We start from the raw sequence: 22,425 nt of genomic DNA on the forward strand, positions 1-22,425 counted from the left end.
TATGATTATGTGGCTTTTGGATTTTGTTTTGTTAATATGCTATATTACATTGATTGATGCTCAGGCATTAAACTAACCTTAATCATATTGTACTCTTTTTTTATATGTTGCTGAATTCCATTGGCTAGAATTTTAGTGAGGATTTTCTTATTTATATTTATAGGGTGATTAGTCTGTCATTTCCTTTTCCTGTGATATCTTTGGCTGACTTTGGCATCAGAGTAATGCTATCCTCCTTGTGGAATGAGTTAGGAAATGTCTCATCCTGTCCTATTTTTGGAACTTTGTGAACAGTGTTAATTATCCTTTAAAAGTTTAGTACAATTCATTAGTGAATCCATCTGGTCCTAGACTTTTCTTTGTGGGATGTTTTATGATTGCTAATTTGGTTTCTTCATTTATTATAGGTCCATTCACTTTTTAAAGTCATTTTTTTAAAAAAATTAAGTCTTTGTTTTTAATTCAGATTCAGTAGGTGTGTGTTGTTATATAAATTTATCTGTCAAAAGTTTGGCATACTGTTGCTCATAATCTTCCTCCATAATCCTCATTATTACATTAGTCATTAATGATGTCCTCTCTTATAAGATTGATTTTTTCTTTCTTTCTTTCTTTTTTTTTTTTTTGTGGTGCTAGGGATTGAACCCTAACCCAGGGTCTTGTGCATGTGAGGCAAGCACTCTAACAACTGAGCTATATCCACAGCTCCACAAGCCTGCTTTTAGTAATTTGTGTTTCCTCCTTTTTTTTTTTAGTCAGTCTAGTTAAAGATTCATCCATTTTGTTTATTCTTTCAAGGAACAATATTGTTTTCATTGATTTTCCTATTATTTGTCTATTATATATTTCATTTATTTATTCTCTAATTTTTCTTATTATTTTCTGCTTATTTGGGTTTAATTTCCTAAGGTAGAAGGTTAGGTCATTGACCTGAGATCTTTGTCGTTTTTGAATATGTGTTTTAAGCTATAAATTTCCTTAAAGACTAGTTTAGTTTCGTTCAATAAGTTCTTATATGTTATGTTTTTACTTTCATTCATATAAAAGTATATTCTAATTTCTCTTGTGATTTTTTCTCTGATCGATTTGCTTTTCAAGAGTGTATTCTTGGGCTGGGTTTGTAGGTCAGTGGTAGAGTGCTTGCCTTGTATGCTTGAGGCCCTGGGTTTGGTCCCCAGCACCACATAAAAAAAAATAGATATTGTGCCGGGCTGGGGATATGGCTCAAGTGGTAGTGCGCTCGCCTGGCATGCTTGCGGCCTGGGTTCGATCCTCAGCACCACATACAAATAAAGATGTTGTGTCTGTGGAAAACTAAAAAAATAAATATTAAAAATTCCATCTCTCTCTTAAAAAAAAGATATTGTGCCCATCTACAACTAAAAAAAATTTTAAAAAAGAGTGTATTCTTTAATTTCCACATATTTAGGAATTTTCAAAGTTTCTTTCTCTGATTTAATTTTCACTTTATTCCATTATTGTCAAAGAACATATGTGTAATCTCAATTCTTTAAAATTTATCAGGGCTTTTTTATGGCTTGATGTATTTTATTTTGAAGAATTTTTATGTGAACTTGAGATGGATATATATGTTGCTATTGTTGAGTAGTCTATCATTATCTGCTAAGTTTATTTAATTTACAGTGCTGCTTAAGTCTTGTATATCCTTGTTAATTGTCTAGCAAGATGTTCTGTCCATTATCGAAAATATTGAAATCTCCAACTACTATTGTCGAATTGTCTATTACTCTTTTCATTTGAGTTACTTCATATATCCCAGGCTATATATTTTTAATTGCTATGTTTCCATGATCAACTGTTCATTTTATCATAATATAGCATTCTCTGTCTTTAATAGCAATTTTATCTAAAATTTATTTTCTCTGATATTAGTATAGCCTCTTTAATTCTCTCTCCTTCTCTATTTTCTTTCAAGATGGGGTTTTGCTATGTTGTCTAGACTGGCCTCGAGCTCCTGGGCTCAAGTAAAACTCCTGTCTTAAGACTCCCAAGGAGCTGGGACTACAGGTATGTGCCACCAGGCCCAACAAATTAATGAGTCTGTTTAGATTCTTTTCATGGGATGGGAAATTGAACCCAAAGCCTCACACATGTTAAGCATGTGTTCTACCACTGAGCTATACCAGTCCTCTAGCTCTCTTGTTTGAAGCTTGCATGGAATATCTTTTAGCTTCCTTTTTGTTTCAATCTACTTGTGGTTTTTAATGGTTTTTAATCCATTCTACCAATAACTGCCTTTTTAAAAAATATTTTGTTTTTTTAGTTGTAGTTGGACATAATTTTATTTTTTAATTTTATTTTTATGTGGTGCTGAGGATCAAACCTAGTGCCCTGCACACATTAGGGGAGTGCTTTACTGCAGAGCTACAACCCCAGCCACCAATAATTCCTTTTTATTGTAGCATTCAATATATTTACATTTAATGATCATTAAGGTTGGATTACATCTGCTACTTTTCAGTTTTCTTAATGTCTTATGAAATTTTGACAATTTCCTTCAGTCCTCCATTTCTGTCTTCATTTGTGTTACATAGATATTTTCTTGTGCACCATTTCAACTCATGTGTTGTTTCTTTTTATATATATACACCTTTATTTTATTTACTTATTTTTATGTGGTGCTGAGGATCGAACCCAGGGCCTCACATGTGCTAGGTTAGTGCTCTACCACTGAGTCACAACCCCAGGCCTCATGTGTTGTTTTCTTTTCTTTAGTTTTTGAGTTATTTCCTTTGTAGTTTCCTTGTAAATTTCAACTAATGTCTTAACTTAAAACATTAGTATCAACCAAAAATTGAAAATGGAAAATTTATAGAGACTGATAATAATAAGAGATAAAGACAATGGCTGCCTGAATTAGAATAGATGTGATGCAGGAAAAAGTAGTTAAATGTTTAAAAAAGGAAAAATATAGTAATCATAAAATTTGGTGATTATGTATGATGGTATTTGTAGATAAATATATTAAAGGTTCAACTTAGATGGATACTCACACTTATTGTGTGAATGATACAGTGATCATGTATCATTCAAATTCAATCACTTTTAAGAAGAGTCAAGTCTGTGTTTCATAGGAGGTAAAACAACATGTGTGTCAAGGGGCTTGCATTCAAGGTCAATGCCCTAAAGACAAAAATGAATAAAGTACCAGCAATAAGTTAACAGAGCATAATTTTGTCTGTGGAATCAGATTCATTGTGTTTAATTCTGTTCTGTAGCAAACTAGCAGTTTATTCATAGGCAAATTTTTTAACTATATTTTTTTAGGTATGGGGGATTGAACTCAGGGTCACTTAACCACTGAGCCATATTCCCAGCCTATACAAACACACACATGCACACACACACACAATACAATATATATATATATATATATATATATATATATATATATATATATATATACTTATATATACAAAGTAGTATATACTAATATATACTATATGTTACATATATTATATATATATATATATATTACAATATAATACTATATATATAGTGCCTGGCACATAGAAAATTCTCAAGAAATTTAAATGTCATTAAATACTGAATCCATGTAGAATAAGTAAGATACTTAAAAACTCTAAGAAAATTGAGGTTGACAAAAACTAGAATAGCCAGATGTACCTTCAAAGGGTACATGAATATAAGCTGAACTTTGAAATGTATTTATATTTCACCTTCTTTTACGAGACAGAACAACTACACAAAACAAATTAGAATAATAACACTTGTGACATAACTATGTACCAGACACATACATTGCATAAATTATCTTGCCTCTTTGAATGTATAAAACAATGCCATGTGTTGTACAGTTTAAAAAACTGTAGATCAGATAAATTAGGACAAACAACTTCTAAGCAGAGAGATGTGTATTCAAAATCAGGTCTGTCTGACTCTAAAGCCTGTATTTGGAACCACTATAGTATATTGACTGTCAAGAAGAAAAATAAATAAATCCAGAAAACTGAATTAAAACCATATTGGCATCAGGTGAAAAAGAATTTTAAATAGGCGGTTATGGGAGAAACTTTATAAGCTTCTCTAATTTCTGGGGGAAAATAAAATCAGAAATATTTTCCCCTTTTAAATGAAAATCAGTCAAATTAGCAAAAGGCTTAGCAGGAAGATTTTGAAAGCTAATGAAAGGGTTTAACATGAATGCATTCCTTTGCACTGATTGAACTTACTATTTTCAAGTTTCTGACACTCAAGGAAATGAAATTAGGAATTCTGAGATGACGTAGTTTGTTCTATTAAAATACATGTTTTGTGGTAGTTTTGAATTTTTGAAACATTGTTTATGAAAATTCATAAGCCATGAACAGTGGTTATTCTGAACATTAGTAATGTTTTTTTAAATTGAATCAGTTGGATAATTTATTTCATAATTATTATTTTGGAAGTAAGTTTATTAAGCTTTTCTTAAGAATCCGTTGTGGTAAAAACAAAAACAAAAACTATTAAAGCTTAACTTTTCATTATGGCATTAAGAGAACTGTCACACTTTCCTGACTTCATAAGTTTTTATTTTTTAAGCATAGAATCTTTAGCCTTTTTCTGAAATATGAATACAATGCAATGTTTTGACACAGTTTTTGTTTTGTTTTACTAGAAATTTTTTTTCCATGTGGTCAAGAGAAATAAATGAGTGATAAAAGTTAGGCTACAAGCTTTCTGTGAATTTATTCATGTTCAAAGTAGAAAAAACATTTAATTTTTAAAAAATCACATGATTCACAATATTCATGAAGAGACTGGTTCTCAAATAAAACACAATCTTTGCTGGCATAAATAGTGTTTTAAGGAAGTGATTTTCAAAGAGCGGTCCCTGAATCATTTGGTAACTAATTAGAAATGCAAATTCATGGGGCCCAACCCAGATCTATTGAATCAGAAACTATAGGTGTGATAGACCTCTAGATGATTCTGAGGCTTAAATTCGAGAACCATGGTGTTGAGGTGGACATGGTAAACTTTATTGAATTTTTGTGACAAGATAGAAGTTATTTTTGAGCCTGATTAAAGATTGAATCCAAAATTCTGGAGATCTATTGCATAGCATAATTATATACTTAATAAAAATGTACAGTATACTTGACAATTGCTAAGTGTTCTCAAATAAAATGATTTGTATTTGAGGTGATTGACATGTTAATTAGCTTGGTTTCAACATTCCTCAATGTATACACATATCAAAACATTACATTGCACAACATAAATATCCAAATTTTGATATTTGTCCTTTGAAAAAATTAAGACTGAATCACAATTCTCTACATTATACTTGATCTTCCAGCTAAACAAAATTTTATATATCTAGATTTGACATTGTGATGTTCTTAAAAAGAGCATTTTTGGAATTTCATATGGGATGTATTTCTGCAGAATAATTTGTCATTACACATCAACAGCCTAGCAATTCCACTTTTAATAACTTATTCAAAGGGAACAGTTGTTCAAATGTACAAAAATGAGTATATAAGAACGTTTAGGGCTGGGGCTGTAGCTCAGTGATAGAGCGCTTGCCTAGCATGGGTGAGGCACTGAATTTGATCCTTAGCTTCACATAAAAATAAATAAATAAAATAAAGGTATTGTGTCCATCTACAACTAAATACATGTATATCTATCTATAAAAAGAATGTTTACAATTTTTTGTGTGGCACTAGGGATTGAACCTAAGGGCACTCAACACTGATCTACCTCATGAGCCCTTTTTATTTTTCTCCCTACATTGCCTATACTGGCCTCTGGCCTTGAACCTTTAATCCTCCTATCTCACCCTCCTGAGTTTTTGGATTGCAGCCTTGTACCACCAGGCCCAGTAGGATGTTTACCAATATTTTCACTATTTTTTCTGATAGTGATAAAATGGGAATCTACCTCAATGTCTACTAGTTTAATAAATCATGGTATTATAATTCTGGTGGAATTTTAATTGTTCATTAAAATGATTACTTAGATGCTGATATGGAGAGATATTTATATTAATTATGATTGAATAAATAAAGCTTTATAAAAAAAGATGTGCATATAAATCAAATTTGGTATGTATATGGAAGAAAAATTAAATTCGAGAGGTTATGCCTCAAAATGTTAACAATGTAAAATCTGGGTTGGGGGCTGGGGCTGCAGCTCAGTAGCAGAGCACTTTCCTAGCACGTGTGAGGTCCTGGGTTCGATCCTTAGCACAACATAAAAAAAAAATAAACAAATAAAGGCATGCTGTCTATCGACAACTACATTTTTTAAAAATCTGTTTTTTTTGTGTGTGTGTGTGTGTGTGTGTGTGTGTGTGTGTGTAATAGACTACATGGGAGTCTCAGGTTGAAATATAGTTTATATTAATAAAATTTGTTGTTTTTAATCTCTTTCTAATGTGAGACATTTCTTGTGAGAAGAAACAATAAAAGTTTAAAAACAAAATAATCTAAGATTCTAAGAAGCCTTCTTACACAATCTTATCATTAGGGAATAGAAATATTCATTTTCAAAATACTGTATTTGTCCTAGAATATTTGGAAGGAACTAATCCCTCTTGCTGTAACAGTTCACTGTCAAGGTTAGTGGTCTAAAATCTGGCATTGGTTTGTTTCTGAACATTTGTATTATTATTAGATAATTACAAAAATATGGTTTTCATCTGAGAAGTTCCTGGAAAAGTAGAAATTGCTCTGTAGTGGGAGGCAAGAGATCCTGGTTCAGCCTTTGCCACTAATTTTTTTTATGTGAATTTGAACATTTCAGTCTCATTTTTTTCTGGGCTTGGTTTCCTCATATAAAAGTTACTGAATCAGAAGATCTTAATGGTCTTTAACAACTTGAATATTTTAAAAATCCATAATGTATCTAGAAGCCAAGCTGACTCTTTAGAAGTATATGAGGCAGTATAGAAACTGAGAAAAATAAAATAAATGTAAACTCTCTAAAATACTCTTTAAAAATTCTTTTTCTGAAGTTACACAGTATGCTTCTTGGTACTACTCTCCCTTTATTTCTCCCTTAATGAAATTTTAAAACAAATTCTATTAAATGTCAAAAGATATTTGAACGTTGGTATACTTATGACACCTGGTGGTCAAGTCAAACATCACAACTAATTTTAATCCCCCAGACACTTATTCCCTTTCACTGATTATTTTGTTCTGAGACAGTTTCTGTCTCCCAGATTCATCCAACTATTATACAATTATTCACCCAACAAATAATTAGTTGACCTATAATGTACTCAAGACACTTATGATGTACTCAAGATACTTTACTTTGGAGGCCAGAGAAAAGTAAGAGATTGAGTCTTCAATATGTAGAAGATTGCTATCATTTTAGGGCAATAAAATAGACCCCATGAAAAAGTAAGTCACCACATCATGTTGGATGTATTAAAAATTCATTCTTCCTAAAAGAAATAATCAGAGCTGTGGATACTGTGATGCCAGTGACTTGTGGTTTGGAGAGTTCAGGAAAGTCTTCATGGAAAAAGTGAGCCTTGCCTTTCTTGGGGCCTAGGTTTCCTCATCCATAAAATAGCAATAATATATTATTATTTCAAAGGATTTCTGTCAGAGATTAATAGACTGTATATAAAATACTTATAATAGCACCTGGCCAAAAATAAGCATTCAGTAATCACTAATCATTTTTGTAACAAAACCAAAGATGATCATGTGTAATAAACTTTTTCTTAATTTTAGTTCAAGACTAGTTCTTGTCCAATTGTATGGCTTTTTCAAATTTACAGTGAACATACAGAAAACAATATGAATTATTTTAGTTAGTCCAATGGATAAACCACCCAGTTTAATATTTATAGTTTACTAAACTAATTGAGCAATTCAGCAACAGAGTCAACTCAGTGAAAAATAATCAAAGTAGTTGTTTGCCTGAATCACCTGGTTGTTTTATTTCAGTGAACTGTCAGTCAAGTAAATAAAGGCATCAAATAGGTTGTTTGGCACTGTATGTGCTGTATATAATTAAATGCATTTTTACATTTTTAATTGGTTGTGTTTAAGGTTGAATAAACACACTTAGATCGTATATTGTTTTACAAGTTTATATTTCAAGAATTGTTGAAAATGTTTATTTACGATTGCACTTGAGTGTTAGGTAGTTAATGTTAAAGCTATCTAATTTTTCCTTTAATTCCATAAAATGTCTAGCAAAATAACTGCCTCTGCAGGCAATTAAAAAGCACAACGCAGTATTGAAATCTCAATTACCTTTTGTTTCTACCATCAGATGTATAAATAATATTTTCCTAAAAAATACCAACCATTTGGTAATTTAACTTTAATTTTCAAAAGTAAAGTAAGCTACGTACTGTAATGGCTTTTGGCCAAAAGCAATAACATTCTGACATAAAGCAAAACCAAGAACAAGGACAATGTCATTCGAGGAATGAGAGTTTAACCTGGATAAGGAAGATTTAAGAGAGGACATGATCCTTATCTTTAGATGTTTGGAGAGCTTGTGTGTGTAACAGGGAATAGACTTTTATTTTATTTGGCCTTGACAGACCTAACTAGGTTGAAATGACAGGGGAATAGATTTTGACTCATTAGAGGGAAGAAATTTCTAACAATTATGATCATTAAAAATGTAATCATTCACATTAATAACTTTTTACTCGAGTTGCCCTGAGAGATGAAGGATACATAGCCCTTTTTTTGCTGTATCTACAGCAAAAAATCCTTCAGGTATTTGCCTCAAATGGTGACAATATTAGTCTCAATAAACGTGAATGTCTGAGCTACCATAAAACTGTTAATAAACGTAGAACTTTAATTACAGGAGCTTCTGAAAAGTGCTACATCATAGAAGCAAGACTAATTTTTCACTCAAATTCTGAGAGGCAAAAGTTACTTGAGTTGTACTGTCATTCCAAGCTCCTATCCTCCCAAGATTTGGTGACCTTTTCAGCTCTTACCAAGGCCCCTATCCCATGTCTCATTTACAAAGGTTTATAGACTCACCTTACCATCATCTAATCCTTCATAAAGAAGCAGTAAAAAAATGAATTAAGTTTTCTTTCTCCCAGGGTTGGTGATAGAGAACTCAGTTAAATTTTAAACTTTGGATATGCAGATAGAGATGACTGCAAAACTGAAATGTGTTACCTCAAAAGAGTGTTGGAATGTATGTCCAGGGGCTGTTATGCAATGAGGTCTTGCCTGTTGGTTGGTTAGCTCTAAGAGTTTGATTACTCCCTTTCAAGGAGAAAATCTGACTTAAGGTACTACCAAAGTACTGATCTTTTTGATTCCTGAAAATGTCTTTCTCACTCCTGTCATTCCTTTGTGGATTGACATGATATTTTCTGTTTACATAGATGAGATCTTTTGAATTTATAGAAACTCATACTTGAAAACTTCTGTGATAAAGAATAAATATAGGTGGGACTGCAAATTGGTGCAGCCAATTTGGAAAGCAGTATGGAGATTTCTTGGAAAGCTGGGAATGGAACCACCATTTGACCCAGCTATTCCCCTTCTTGGTCTATTCCCTAAAGACCTAATAAGAGCATGCTACAGGGACACTGCTACATCGATGTTCATAGCAGCACAATTCACGATAGCAAGATTGTGGAACCAACCTAGATGCCCTTCAATAGATGAATGGATAAAAAAATGTGGCATTTATACACAATGGAGTATTACTCTGCATTAAAAAATGACAAAATCATAGAATTTGGAGGGAAATGGATGGCATTAGAGCAGATTATGCTAAGTGAAGCTAGCCAATCCTTAAAAAACAAATGCCAAATGACTTCTTTGATATAAGGGGAGTAACCAAGGACAGGGTAGGGACGAAAAGCTTGAGAAGAAGATTAACATTAAACAGGGATGAGAGGTGGGAGGGAAAGGGAGTGAGAAGGGAAATCGCATGGAAATGGAAGGTGATCCTCAGGGTTATACAAAATTACATATAAGAGGAAAGGAGGGGTAAGAGAAGAATAATACAAGTGGAAGAAATGATTTACAGTAGAGGGGGTAGAGAGAGAAAAGGGGAGGGGAGGGGAGGGGGGATAGTAGAGGATAGGAAAGGCAGCAGAATACATCAGACACTACAATGGCAATATGTAAATCAATGGAAGTGTAAATGATGTGATACAGCAATCTGTATACGGGGTAAAAATGGGAGTTCATAACCCACTTGAATCAAACTGTGAAATATGATATATTAATAACTATGTAATGTTTTGAACGACCAACAATAAAAAAATATATTTGCATATTCAAACATAAAGTGACATGGCCTTGACTCTGTTTTTGTTCTATTTACTGCAGAAGTCATCACTCTAATGTTTTTCTTAAGGAAGGAGTATAAGTCCTCAAGATGGGAAATAACAACACAAACAGTACAAGAGCAAACTGCACTGATCTTCAAATGTCATTTCAGGACTCCCTCTATGCAACCACCTATATCCTGATATTCATCCCTGGTCTTGTGGCCAACAGTGCAGCCTTGTGGGTCCTGTGCCGCTTCATCAGCAAGAAAAATAAAGCCATCATTTTTATGATCAACCTCTCTGTGGCTGACCTGGCTCATGTGCTGTCCTTACCCCTCCGAATTTACTATTACATCAATCACCACTGGCCTTTCCAGAGGGCCCTTTGTCTGTTGTGCTTCTACCTGAAGTATCTCAACATGTATGCCAGCATTTTCTTCCTGACGTGCATCAGCCTGCAGAGGTGCTTCTTTCTCCTCAAGCCATTCAGGGCCAGAAACTGGAAGCGTAGGTATGATGTGGGCATCAGTGCTGCCATCTGGGTCATCGTGGGGACTGCCTGTTTGCCACTTCCCATCCTGAGGAGTGCAAACTTAGCCAAGAACACCAAATTCTGCTTTGCTGATTTAGGGATTCACAACATTAGCATGGCTTCTTCCATTGGTATGGTAACTGCAGCTGAACTTGGCGGGTTTGTATTGCCTGTTATAATTATAACTTATTGCACCTGGAAAACAAGAAAATCTTTACAGGAATTCCAAGTTCCCCCTCAGAATACAAAAGAAAGGAAAAAAGCTTTGAGGATGGTCCTGATGTGTGCAGTGGTGTTCATTGTGTGTTTCACTCCTTACCATCTCAACTTCCCATTCTTTATGATGGTGAAGCAACATGTTTTTTCAAATTGTTCCTTCATTAAGAGCACTCTATGTTTCCACATCATTTCCCTGTGTCTTGCAAATCTGAATTGTTGTCTTGATCCAGTCGTATATTATTTTATGACTTCAGAATTTCGTGATCAATTTTCAGAACATGGAGGCTCGGTTCTTCAGTCATGTGTGAGATGCAAGGACAATGCTTTGGAAATTCGTCAAAGGGAGGAGGATCTTCAAACTATCTCACTTGAATGTTTGGATGATTCCAAGACAATGTAGTCAAACAATCAGTTAGGGTCACCTATATGCTCTAGCAATTTAAGTATATCATTGTGAAGATTTTTCTTAAAAATGGTGTTTGAGTGTCTTCATGAAACATGGCACCCTTACCTACATCCTCAAAATGATCCTTCTGAAGGAATTATTCATGCCTATATTATCTGTCTAAATGAAAACATTTTTGTTCTATGGACCTTGTGAGAAAATCTTTCTTTACACAAATTGATGAGCAGCTGAATAAGTTGCATACCTGTTTCTCAGCAATGGGTCCAATTTATTCACCTTCTCTTGAGAGAAACAAAATATAAGTTGAAAACAAGTGAATATGAGTTAATTATTCAAACTTTGAAAAGTATACATGAGAACAATATGGCCTTAACTTTTTTTTAGGAATAATACACTACTTGAGCAAGGTAGATGGAAGAGGAAAAGCTTTTTGATATTAGTATTAATTATAGGAAATAATATCCTTATAACTTGAAATATCTATGAGACTTTTTTCTCCTTGGGGAAACAAATCAGAAGCACCCCAAATATCTCAGAAGTGTCATGGGATTCACCCTCAACACGTATACCTTAAACACAAAATTGTGTTTTAATACATTTTGCAAACTTGAGTTTTAAGGTTTAAAATAAAGGTTCTTTGCTTGAATATCTGCTGAGTGCATGTAATGTGATGCATGTTTTTATATACTGGCACTAATTCAGAAAATATTTTATTATATTTGTTAATTAAAACTATCTGTACCATTTTCTATCTAGATTGATTATTCCATACACAACCTCAGTCACAACTTTACTTAATACATTTGTTTAAACTAATGAGTTAATGAAGAATCCCAGGCATTTGTACAGTTTTTTTGACTGTTAAAATCTGTTTGGACCCCATTCTTCACAGATAAAGATATATTGATGACTTGAATATTATCCTAAATACAGAATGAAAATTTGCCATTAAAAACTCTATTTACATCATTTTATAATACAAATTATTTCCACTGGAAAATTAACAAACAAAATCTATACCTTGGTCTTCATTAAAATGGCATTTTAAAAAGCAATTGATGCCTAGTGTGGTGGTGCACACCTGTAATGCCAGTGGCTAGGGAGGCTAAGGCATAAAGACCACGACTTCAAAGTCAGCCTCATCAACTTAGTGAGCCCTTGTCTCTAAATAAAATATAAAAATGGTCTGGGGATGTGGCTCAGTGGTTAAGTACCCATGAGTTCAATCCCTGGTACCAAAACTAACTAAATAAATAAATAATAGTTGTTGGTCTTACAATATTATAAAGCATTTTTGGTTTTGCCTTTATAAGACTGGAAATTCACATGATGTTTTATTTGTGTGAATTGTTTGTAATGATAGCTTATCCAAACAAAACAGCTCATATTTACAACAGGGCATGAAAATAAGGTAAAACCTAGGTTTTCTGAAATCTGCAAAAGATCTGTATTTTGGACAGTTGTACTCTGTAGAAATGATCATGTAGCTCTCTAAATACCTAGACATTTAAAACATCATGTTAGGGGGCTGGGGATGTGGCTCAAGTGGTAGCGCGCTCGTCTGGCATGCGTGTGGCCCGGGTTCGATCCTCAGCACCACATACCAACAAAGATGTTGTGTCCGCCGAGAACTAAAAAATAAATATTAAAAATTCTCTCCCTCTCTCTCTCTCTCTCTCTCTCTCTCTCTCTCTCTCTCTCTCTCTCTCTCTCTCTCCTCTCTCACTCTCTCTTAAAAAAAAAAACATCATGTTAGTTGCAAATATATCTAAAATACAATTTTTCTTATGGGTGAAGCAGTTTGTGTCAACCAAAGGAACGTGGTATATGAAAGAAGCACTAATTCAGATTCATAGGATAAGTATTCCAGTTTAGTTTGGCCACTGTTAAGCTATGTGATTTGGGGCAAGTTAATTCTCTTTAGGTTTCAGTTTTATTATCTGTACATAATGGCAGCTGCACTAGATGTGACTGGTGTGCAGCATAATTTTTAGAAAGTGCTTAAATCACTTTATAAATGTTTGCTGTTATTGTCAGTAGTATTATTATTGTTATTTAAGAAAGGTTATTACTTAATGCATGTTTTCAGGATCACTGAGGGTCATTATTACAAACATCAGTATTGTATGGTATATGTTTCTTTGCTCAGGGTTATTAAAACCACTAGCTTTGTTTTCACCTACATTAGAATGGCCCCCTTTTTTTCATTTCTTATTCTTTTTGATTATGTCTATAATACTTATATCTCTACCTTTTCCAGCTATCAGTTCTCACTTATCATTGTCAGTAGGCCTGTCTTAAGCAGTCCCTATCATTTTGATTAGGTCTTTCTAATCTTTTGTAGCTTTGCAAATGCACTACCAAGTTAGTTAAAATAGAGCTTTGACTTACCAAAAATGAGTAAAAGCCTGCTTGTTTTATTTTATTTGGATAGGATGTGTGTTGAAAAGGGAAACTCTCCTATGGAACAAAATGTATGGGTTTTAGCTTATGGACTTTATGACATCTATTTTGGCAATTCAGGACTATTTTGCTTCCTTCCTGGCTCTGTCAGCTGTGTTTAGATAGGTGAGGCTGCCAGATATTTGAGCTCTGGATCTCCAACATATGACTAGCTATTTTTGACACCTAGAGTTTCTTGGAATATAAATATTGCCATATACATGTGATTAAGTTTCCAAAATCATTACTTGTTTCATCAAAAAAATAGTATATTCAAAACTACTTAATTGCTTTAAGTGAAGTTATTTTCTATTTTCCATAATGCTCTTAAGAAAACATGTGCTCACTCTGGCCATTGCTTCCTTCCTCTTTAAGGGCACTTTGTAGAAATTCCCCCATGTATTTCAAGTCCTATTTGAGAAAAAAAAATAATCCATTTTTGGAAATTGTCCTGTTTTATCATGAATAATGAACAATATCCATTAAGTTTGAAGAAGCACAACAAACTACATTAACAACTCTCTCATATCAGAATTCTCAAATTTACTCTTGCTTTTAGAAGAGGGGATATAATTTTGATCCAATATTTCTGGGACCAGATTAATAGCTGAGACTATATCTCTATTACTTCTGGTTCCCCAAAACACTGGTGAGAAGGAGTTTTAATAATGGTATGATTGTCTTCTGCAACTGATTGATACTAGTAAGACTAAATACCCTTTCTTACCTGTGTAATCTTGAAAAAGACACTTTATGGCTTTGAAGTTGTTTTCTCATCTGTAATATGGTGATAATATCTGCCCTTTCTGCTTCACAAGACTGTTATGAAGCTCTAATAAGATATCATTAGATAAATTTTTTAAAAAAATATTTTTTCTTTCAAAAATTTGTAAAAATGATTATATAAACATAAGCACAAAGGGAGAGATAGTATTAACAATGGGATCAGGGAAAGGAGATAGTTTTCTCCTTAACTCTTAACAACACAGAGGATATTAACAAAGATTTAAACAATCCATTAGCACCATGGAAATATGAAGGCTTAAAGTAGTTCCCAGGATTGGGACATCATTGGCTGAGACCATTTGAGGGTAACAGAAGGAACCATTTACTGAGGACTCTACCCTGAGTTACTTAGGTCCAGTATTCCTGAAGTGAGAATTATGACTAGTGTCAAGTATCTCTAAGGAATTTAAGTATCAGAGGCTGATGATAGCTTTAAGGAAACAATAAATATCCTATAATGCCTAGTCACTTTTCTCAGGGAATAAATTATATAGATGGGAAGCAATGCCTTCAGAACTTTGGGAAGGAATGAATTTGAGAGAAATATAGAGGAACTTACTATTGTAAAGAGAAGAGATGAGGGCAGGACTATGTTACTTACTAGAGGTTTTGAGACATGGTTAGATTTTCTAAGGGGCCTTTAAAGTTTCAAAGTACTTCATTCTTTTCAATATAGTCCCTTTAACTCCTGGTGTGCTTAAACACATTGGATAATGAAATATGCATAAATATAAAATATGTAAACCTCAAAGTCTCTTAAAAAAATAATTGAAAATGCATACTCATGGCTTTGCTCATACTCTTTCTCTGTCATCTTTATTCTTCCTCATTGTCTATCCACTGTTAGAAATCATTTAAGATTCAGTTTAAATTCTATTTCACTGTAAAACTACATCATTTCCCTTACACTATGAATTCCTTGAGGGTACTCACCATTTCTTTTACTGTGTAGCATGTTGAATTTGAACATAATTTCTTATAGGGAAAACTTCTGTAATTAGTTTGGTTAATTAAGATTTGCATATTTCTTTTTCTAAGAGAAATTGAATTCTAAAATAAACTGAGAGTCTATTAGGAATGAAAATATAATTCATTCAATTCTCTCAGCACCATGAAAATGAAAGAGACTCAATACATGCCTGTTTAGGTGTTTTAAAGGAAAATATACAGGGATTGGTTAGATATATAGAATATTATTCCCTATAGAGGTGACATTTAAAAATACCACAAAGTTTATGCACTCATTTCCTTAGCCTTTATTTACCTTGACAACCATTAGGAGCTAGGGACCTAAAAAGGGATTATTACTATGAACACCTGACATTGGAGTCATTAATTCTTGGCAGATTAGTTGAATTTGTTGAGTAAAAATAAAGCCAAAGTCTGGCTGCCTCTGTTCATTAAATAACTATTACATTAGACTCTGACTTCTGTGATTCTATAAAATATGTTTGCCATTTGTGCTTTAAAAATGTTTCTGAAAGTTTGCTTCATTTTTGCTTTGATAGTGTGGTTGTCATTATTAGCAAAGGATCATTTTTCTTTCTTTTCTCGGTAGGAAAGTAGAAGGAGTTGATGTAGAATACAGTATCTCTCAAAATCAATTACTTTCTCCTTCTTTCATCTGCGTTTCCTGTTCTTTCTTTTATTTCCAATGACTGCAATAAACTTCTGATAAAATCAGATTTGTGTGAATTCTATCCACATTGTTTATAGTACTACCTTTATGTGTATCATCATGTAGTGAGGAAGCCTGTTCCTGTTCTTGCCTTCACTCAACAACAATTCTAGTTTGCCCTTGTGAGCTCCCTCTATTTCTTTTGAGCTATTATTTCCCTTGACTGCTGGTGGCTGTCTGGATATATTCTTATTGGACTTCAGTGACTTTGTCTAACCCAAAGATCAACAAGAATGCTACTGTCTTGATCATATTCAAGGCCCCAATATTTGTGAAACTCTGTTAATTGAAGAGCAATAATGGAAGAGGACAAAAAGACCACATATAGCATGGTAACAGAATGGAGGTGCTCATACAAGGAAAACTTAATATTTGTTATTGGTTAATAGTGTGGTGTCCTATAGGTAGTTGTTATTACATGGACCTCACCTCAGCACAATTCCTTTGTCATCTGCTGACAATGATGAGAAGAACCCAGAATCCTTGGCATGGCATTTAATCTAACTCATCCTGTTTGACCCAGCTCTAACTTCACTCCGTTCCTCTACTCCAGTTAATTTTTTCACTCTCCCTGAGGTTTCCCATGGGCTTTTCTTTCTGTGTCTCTTTCTGGCATATACTTTCTACTATTTATCCTATTTTAATTCTGAAATCATTTAATTTCTACCTGACTTAGGAATGTAACCCAATACCCATCACTCTCAATGTTCACTTTTTCCTCTGAGCTCCTATAGAACAAACTGTGCCACATTTATCATATTTATCATACCTATATTAGAATCTATATTAGGAAGTACTTCTAGAAATTACCGGTGCATAACAAGATATTAAGGGAGCCAATAGAGTTTGAATGTATCAAGAAAGTGCTATTTGTCCACATTCAAAAATGAGAGAGTAGAGTCTGATGGAGATGAGGAGAGCTATTACCATTACATAATATTTCCTGATGTAGCCATTGTCAGATTTCTTCATTTTGGGTGAGGAAATGGAGAGAACCATAACATTATGAGAGTCACACAGTAAATGATCTTAGAGTAAGTTATGTTAGAATGAAGATTCAGAGCTTGATATACTGAACATCCTATATACTTTCAATTACCTCATGCTGCCTTTTGAGTTATTTGTTTAATTTCATGCACTTGTTATTTTTAAGTTATTATCTAAATTATGATATACCTCAGAGGCAGAGCCTAGAGACAGTCATTTTATCTCTATTTCTTACATCAAAGTTTAGCACAAACAATACCAGACAAACAATCTATAAGTAGTTCTAAATTGATGGATTCATATTGTAGGCCCTAAACAAGTTTATATATTTGCTTTATAAGTATTCATATCCTATTAATTTAAATAAAAATAAAGGTCCTTATGACAAAATGGAGTGATGACAGTGTATCTTTATCAGTATTATAAAACAGGAGTGCCAATTATGCTTTTTGAAATCTAGAGCACATCACAGTCCCTCTCTGGGCTTTGGTTTCCTTATTTTTAAAACTATGGCAGCATAACCATGGCATTATGTCTTCCATTTCAATTTTAACATGCCAATAAAGCTAAGCTCTCATTTTTTTCTTTACTTAAAGTATCAATAGTGCAAAAAAACATGAGCAAAGTAGTAATTACCATCTTACCAAGATACAAACCCCAAAGTTCACATTAGATAATTTTTAGCTGAATGAAAAACAAAATGGTGAATAAAACCTTATTTTGGCAAATGGGTCAATTTTGCCTTATTCTGTACTTTCATCTTCTGACATCAGGGAAATTTGTTTCTACCTTTTTTTTTTAGCAATGCAATTCTGAAGGAGACTGTGGGAATAATGTTGGGCAAACCTATGCTTAAATGTCAGCTCCACCATTAACTATTTAACCCTGAGTGAATTACTTGATTTCTCAAAGATTTGATTTTCTCACAGGAAATTGAAACTAAAAAGTTCTTACCTTGAAAGACTTTCATTGATACTGATGTTGAGAATCAGGACTGAGTCCTGCTTCCCTGAGATGTTGAATATTGAAACATGGGAAGTGCCAATGCAATAGCAAAAGTTTTTATTTAAAGGATAGGATAGGAGAGAGAGAGAGAGAGAGAGAGAGAGAGAGAGAGAGAGAGAGAGAGAGAGAGAGAGAGAGAATATGACTCCCCAGCAGGAAGGGGGTTCAAGTAGAAGTTGGTGCCAAGGAAGTGAGGGTGTCCTGACTCTTTTATAGATATTAGATTTCCTTTGTTCTCATGCCCCCTTCTTCCCTATGTGACCAAAAGGTGGAATGACCAAAAGGTAGAGTGTCTGGGGTTGTGGCTCAGTAGTAGAGTGCTTGCATAGCGTATGTGAGGCACTGAGTTTGATTCTCAGTATCACATATAAATAAATAAATAAATAAATAAATAAATAAATAAATAAATGCCCATCAACATCTAAAAATATATTTTTAAAAATGCAATTGATATTATAAAAAAAATGTCAGAGTGATCCAAGGCTGAGAATTAAGCCACTCAGGGGTAAGGCAGTAAGGGAGCAGCCAAAGGGCCATTCATTAACAACTGCTTGCAGGGAGGAATAATTCCCTGAAGGCAAGTAATCTTGGCAACAGGTAAGGAGGAGGGGGACATGTTTTGGAGGTATTAGCATTTTATTTCCTTTCCAACCAACCCCCATCTTCCACATCTGACCCAGATTATTCATTACCTACACTGACTGTATTTTTGCCCCCCTCATGCCTCATCATGCGGATGTAGAGAAAATATACATGAAAACTCTTGCTACAGTATATGACACCTGTTAGACATGCAAGACATGTAAATGATGGCAATCTTTGTCAAATATAATTGTTATTACTAAGGAACATGACTTTTTTATTGTATTCCTGTCATGTGACTCTAATCCTGCATTGAGTATATCTGTAAATAAGCTTGCAGATTGGGTGATAGGAATGGTGAAAGAATCTAGGATAACTTCCTGCCCCTGATGTCCTCTTCCTTGTACACCTTACCAAATCAGGTTCAAAATCTACAGATGAAAAAGAAGTAATGAAAGATGGTACATATCAAGAGGGGTGGCTAAAAATATAATAGAAGCATGAGAGCAACCTAAAGTAGTCAAAATAATTATTTCTATGAGCTGGTTCTCAGAACATTCAGGCTTCATGCATCAAAATAGAATTCTCAGTATCTAATAACAGATGCTGATTCATGGACATATTTGATCTTGGTCATATGTAAATAAGCCCTGAGTGAAACACTATTTCCATGGAAAGTATACTTATACTCATCCAAATTTGTGAAGTCTACTACCAGTAATTCTGTCTTTATATTCATATCTTGGTTTGAATCAGTTTACAAATTTGATATTTGACTAACACTCAAAATTTGACTTTGTGGGCAAAGAGAGAGTTGGCAAGAGTCAGGTTTACAAACAAGAAAGAAAGCAAGAAAGGAGAAGAAGGAGGAGGAAAAGGAGAGAAAGAGGAGGAAAGAAGGAAGAAAGAGAGGGTGGAAGCAGAAAGGAAGGAAGGAAATTTGTGTGAGAAGGCAAGTAAAGTGGTAGAATAAACCAATTGACCAGAGAACCTTGAGCCCAAACTAAAGAAAATTGGCAATACTTACCCCAATGAAAACTCAAATTGTTTCAACTCTGTAAGACTGGTTTCTATCCTATGTGTCTTTGTTCTCTAGCCCAGACTCTGTCTCTAATGGACATGTGCTGGTAGCTAGAATTTGCTAATAATTAGAAGATAAAATGCTGCTGCTCTGGCCTGGGATCCAGGAGACCCAAAGTCTAGTCTATGCTCTTTTGCTTATTTTCAGGGACCTGACACAAATCATTAGCCCTTTGTGGGCCTCTCTTTCCTGTACTGCCAAATGAGGGGGGGCGGCGTTGATTTTAAAGTCTCTGGTTTCCTTCTTAGTTCTGCCATTTAGTGGCCCTAAAATAAATGTCTGACTTTGGTAGTAGACTCTAGGCACACTGATAAGTACGTGTGAGGTGGGGAATATTAGAAAACAAAGTCTCTGGAATAGAGGAGTAAAAGCTAGAGAAGGTTAAGATTTCTAAGAATTGACATTAAAGGCTGATGTGTTTTATGTCTGCTGACTCTGCATCCAGGCCTCTCACTCATCTTCTATTTATCTGGACAAATATAGGCTGTAAGGAACAATAATTTGGCCAGGGAGGAACAAATGGGATATAGATCCAAGCTGAGTCAACTTTGAGATAGGAAATGCCTGCAGTTACCCATGTCTATTTCCAGAAAATTCTATTGAAAATCTCTCCAAATCATTAATCAAAAAAGTACATTGCACATTGAGCACATTATAATTTCATCAACTTTTTTATTGTGCATATTCATAGTACAGGATGTTGGGTTTCATTGTGGAATATTCATGCATGCCTATAACATAATTTAATAATTTTTGCTTCCTAGTACCTCCTCTTGCTCACCCCTCTTCCCTCCTCTCAATCTCCTTCCTCTATCTTAATGCTGCCCCTTCTATTTTCACGAGATCTTTTATTTTTTTTTTCTCTAAGGGGCAGAAAATGCACCAGAATCATAATAATGGTTACCTCAAAACAAAATTAATTTTGTTTTCTGTGCTTCTATACAGGTTCCCAAATTTTGTTTTTACTCAAACCCTTTTATTGATCCCCTATTTCTATCTCAATCCCCTAAAAACCTGACCTTTATAGAGACCCTAGATTATCTTTTTCTAAAAATAAGAATCAGATCATTTACATTTCTTATTTAGAAGCCACTAGTAGATTCCTTTCAAATGTATAACACAAGCCAGGATCTTGTAAAAATTAATTTATTTTTGATCAAAACATATTTGTAGATATTTATGAGGTATATTTTGATGTTTTAATTCCTGTGTATATTAAATAATGACCAAGTCAGGATAATCAGCATATGCATCACCTTATACTTTTATCATTTCTTTATAGCAAATACATTGAAAATCTTTTCTGACTACTTTGAGTTATTCAGTTCATTAGTAACTATCTCTACCCTACTGTGCCACAGGGCTCCAGAACTTATTCCTCCTAACAGTAACTTTATACTTATTGTCCTACCTCTCCCCAATCCCTGTCCCCTCTGCTATCCCCAGTGTCTTGTAACCACTCTTCTGCTCTCAAGTTTTATAGGATCAAATGTTTAATATTTCACACATGAGTGAGATCATGTGACATTTATATTTCTGGGACTGGCTTATTTCACTTAAAATAAGTTATTATCATCACAAACTTTTCATGATTTGGCATTAGACTACCTCTAGGACCTTATTTCCTATTACTCTCCCTTTCTGACCCACTCTTTATCAGTTCTTTGAACCCTCGAGGCCCACTCCTACATTAAGACACTTGCACTTTCTTTTTCCATTGCTGGTTATGCTTTTCCTTCATACTTTCATATGATTAATTCCTTGTCATTCTCATTCTCAGTTTCAAAATGACTTCACTAAGGAGACTTTTCTTGATCTGCTGGTTTATATCATTCCTTACAAAACTCTGTACTCTTTCTAAATATCATTTGCATAATGTTTAATTACAACACATGTACATTTATTTTATTCCTTTATCCTCACTAATCTGTAAGCTCCTGTGGGCAGGAACAATGTCTTGCTTTCTCACTACTGTGTCTCTGGTGTCTAGCATTATGCACCAAACTTAGTAGGTGTCCAATGTTTGTTAAATGAACATGTGAACAAATGATTCAATTGATCAACAAAAGTAGAAAAGAGTGAGTTCTCAAATATGGTGAGGGTTCCACTTTTATGATGTATCCTCAGTGGTCTGTTTCCCTAGTTCACATGACTATGAAATGCATTACTAACTATCACCACCCTACTGGGTGGATCCAGTTTCTTGCCAGACCATTTCTTTTTTTTTTTTTCCTTTTTTTTTTCTGGTATTGGAGATTGAACTCAGAGGTGTGGTGCTTAACCTCTGAGCCACATTTTATTTTGAGACATAGTCTCTTTAAGTTGCTTAGAGCCTTGTTAAGTTGCTGTGGGCTGGCTTTGAATTGGTGATCCTTCTGCCTCAACGTCCTGAGTCATTGGGATTACAGTCACACACCACCATGCCTGGCTTTGTCAAACCATTTCTGACATT

General features: G+C 34.0%; 1 protein-coding gene across 4 annotated transcripts in view; it reads left to right on the forward strand.

Annotated features, from left to right (window-relative positions):
• Nucleotides 1-12,388, forward strand: part of LOC308638761 (putative P2Y purinoceptor 10) — a 34,399-nt gene extending 22,011 nt beyond the window's left edge. For 2 of the 4 annotated variants that reach the window (XM_081276527.1, XM_081276528.1), the window contains exons 2-3: nt 1,937-2,028; nt 10,314-12,388. In XM_081276527.1, coding sequence (XP_081132653.1) covers nt 10,363-11,406 — 1,044 coding nt within the window. In that variant the 5' untranslated portion in view covers nt 1,937-2,028; nt 10,314-10,362 and the 3' untranslated portion in view covers nt 11,407-12,388. The remainder of the gene's footprint in view (nt 1-1,936; nt 2,029-10,313) is intronic. The other 2 variants (XM_081276529.1, XM_081276530.1) reach the window with 1 other exon arrangement.
• The last annotated feature ends 10,037 nt before the right edge of the window (nt 12,389-22,425 follow it).

Source organism: Spermophilus citellus, assembly GCF_964194105.1.
Source record: "Spermophilus citellus genome assembly, chromosome: X".
Taxonomy (NCBI): Eukaryota; Metazoa; Chordata; class Mammalia; order Rodentia; family Sciuridae; genus Spermophilus; species Spermophilus citellus.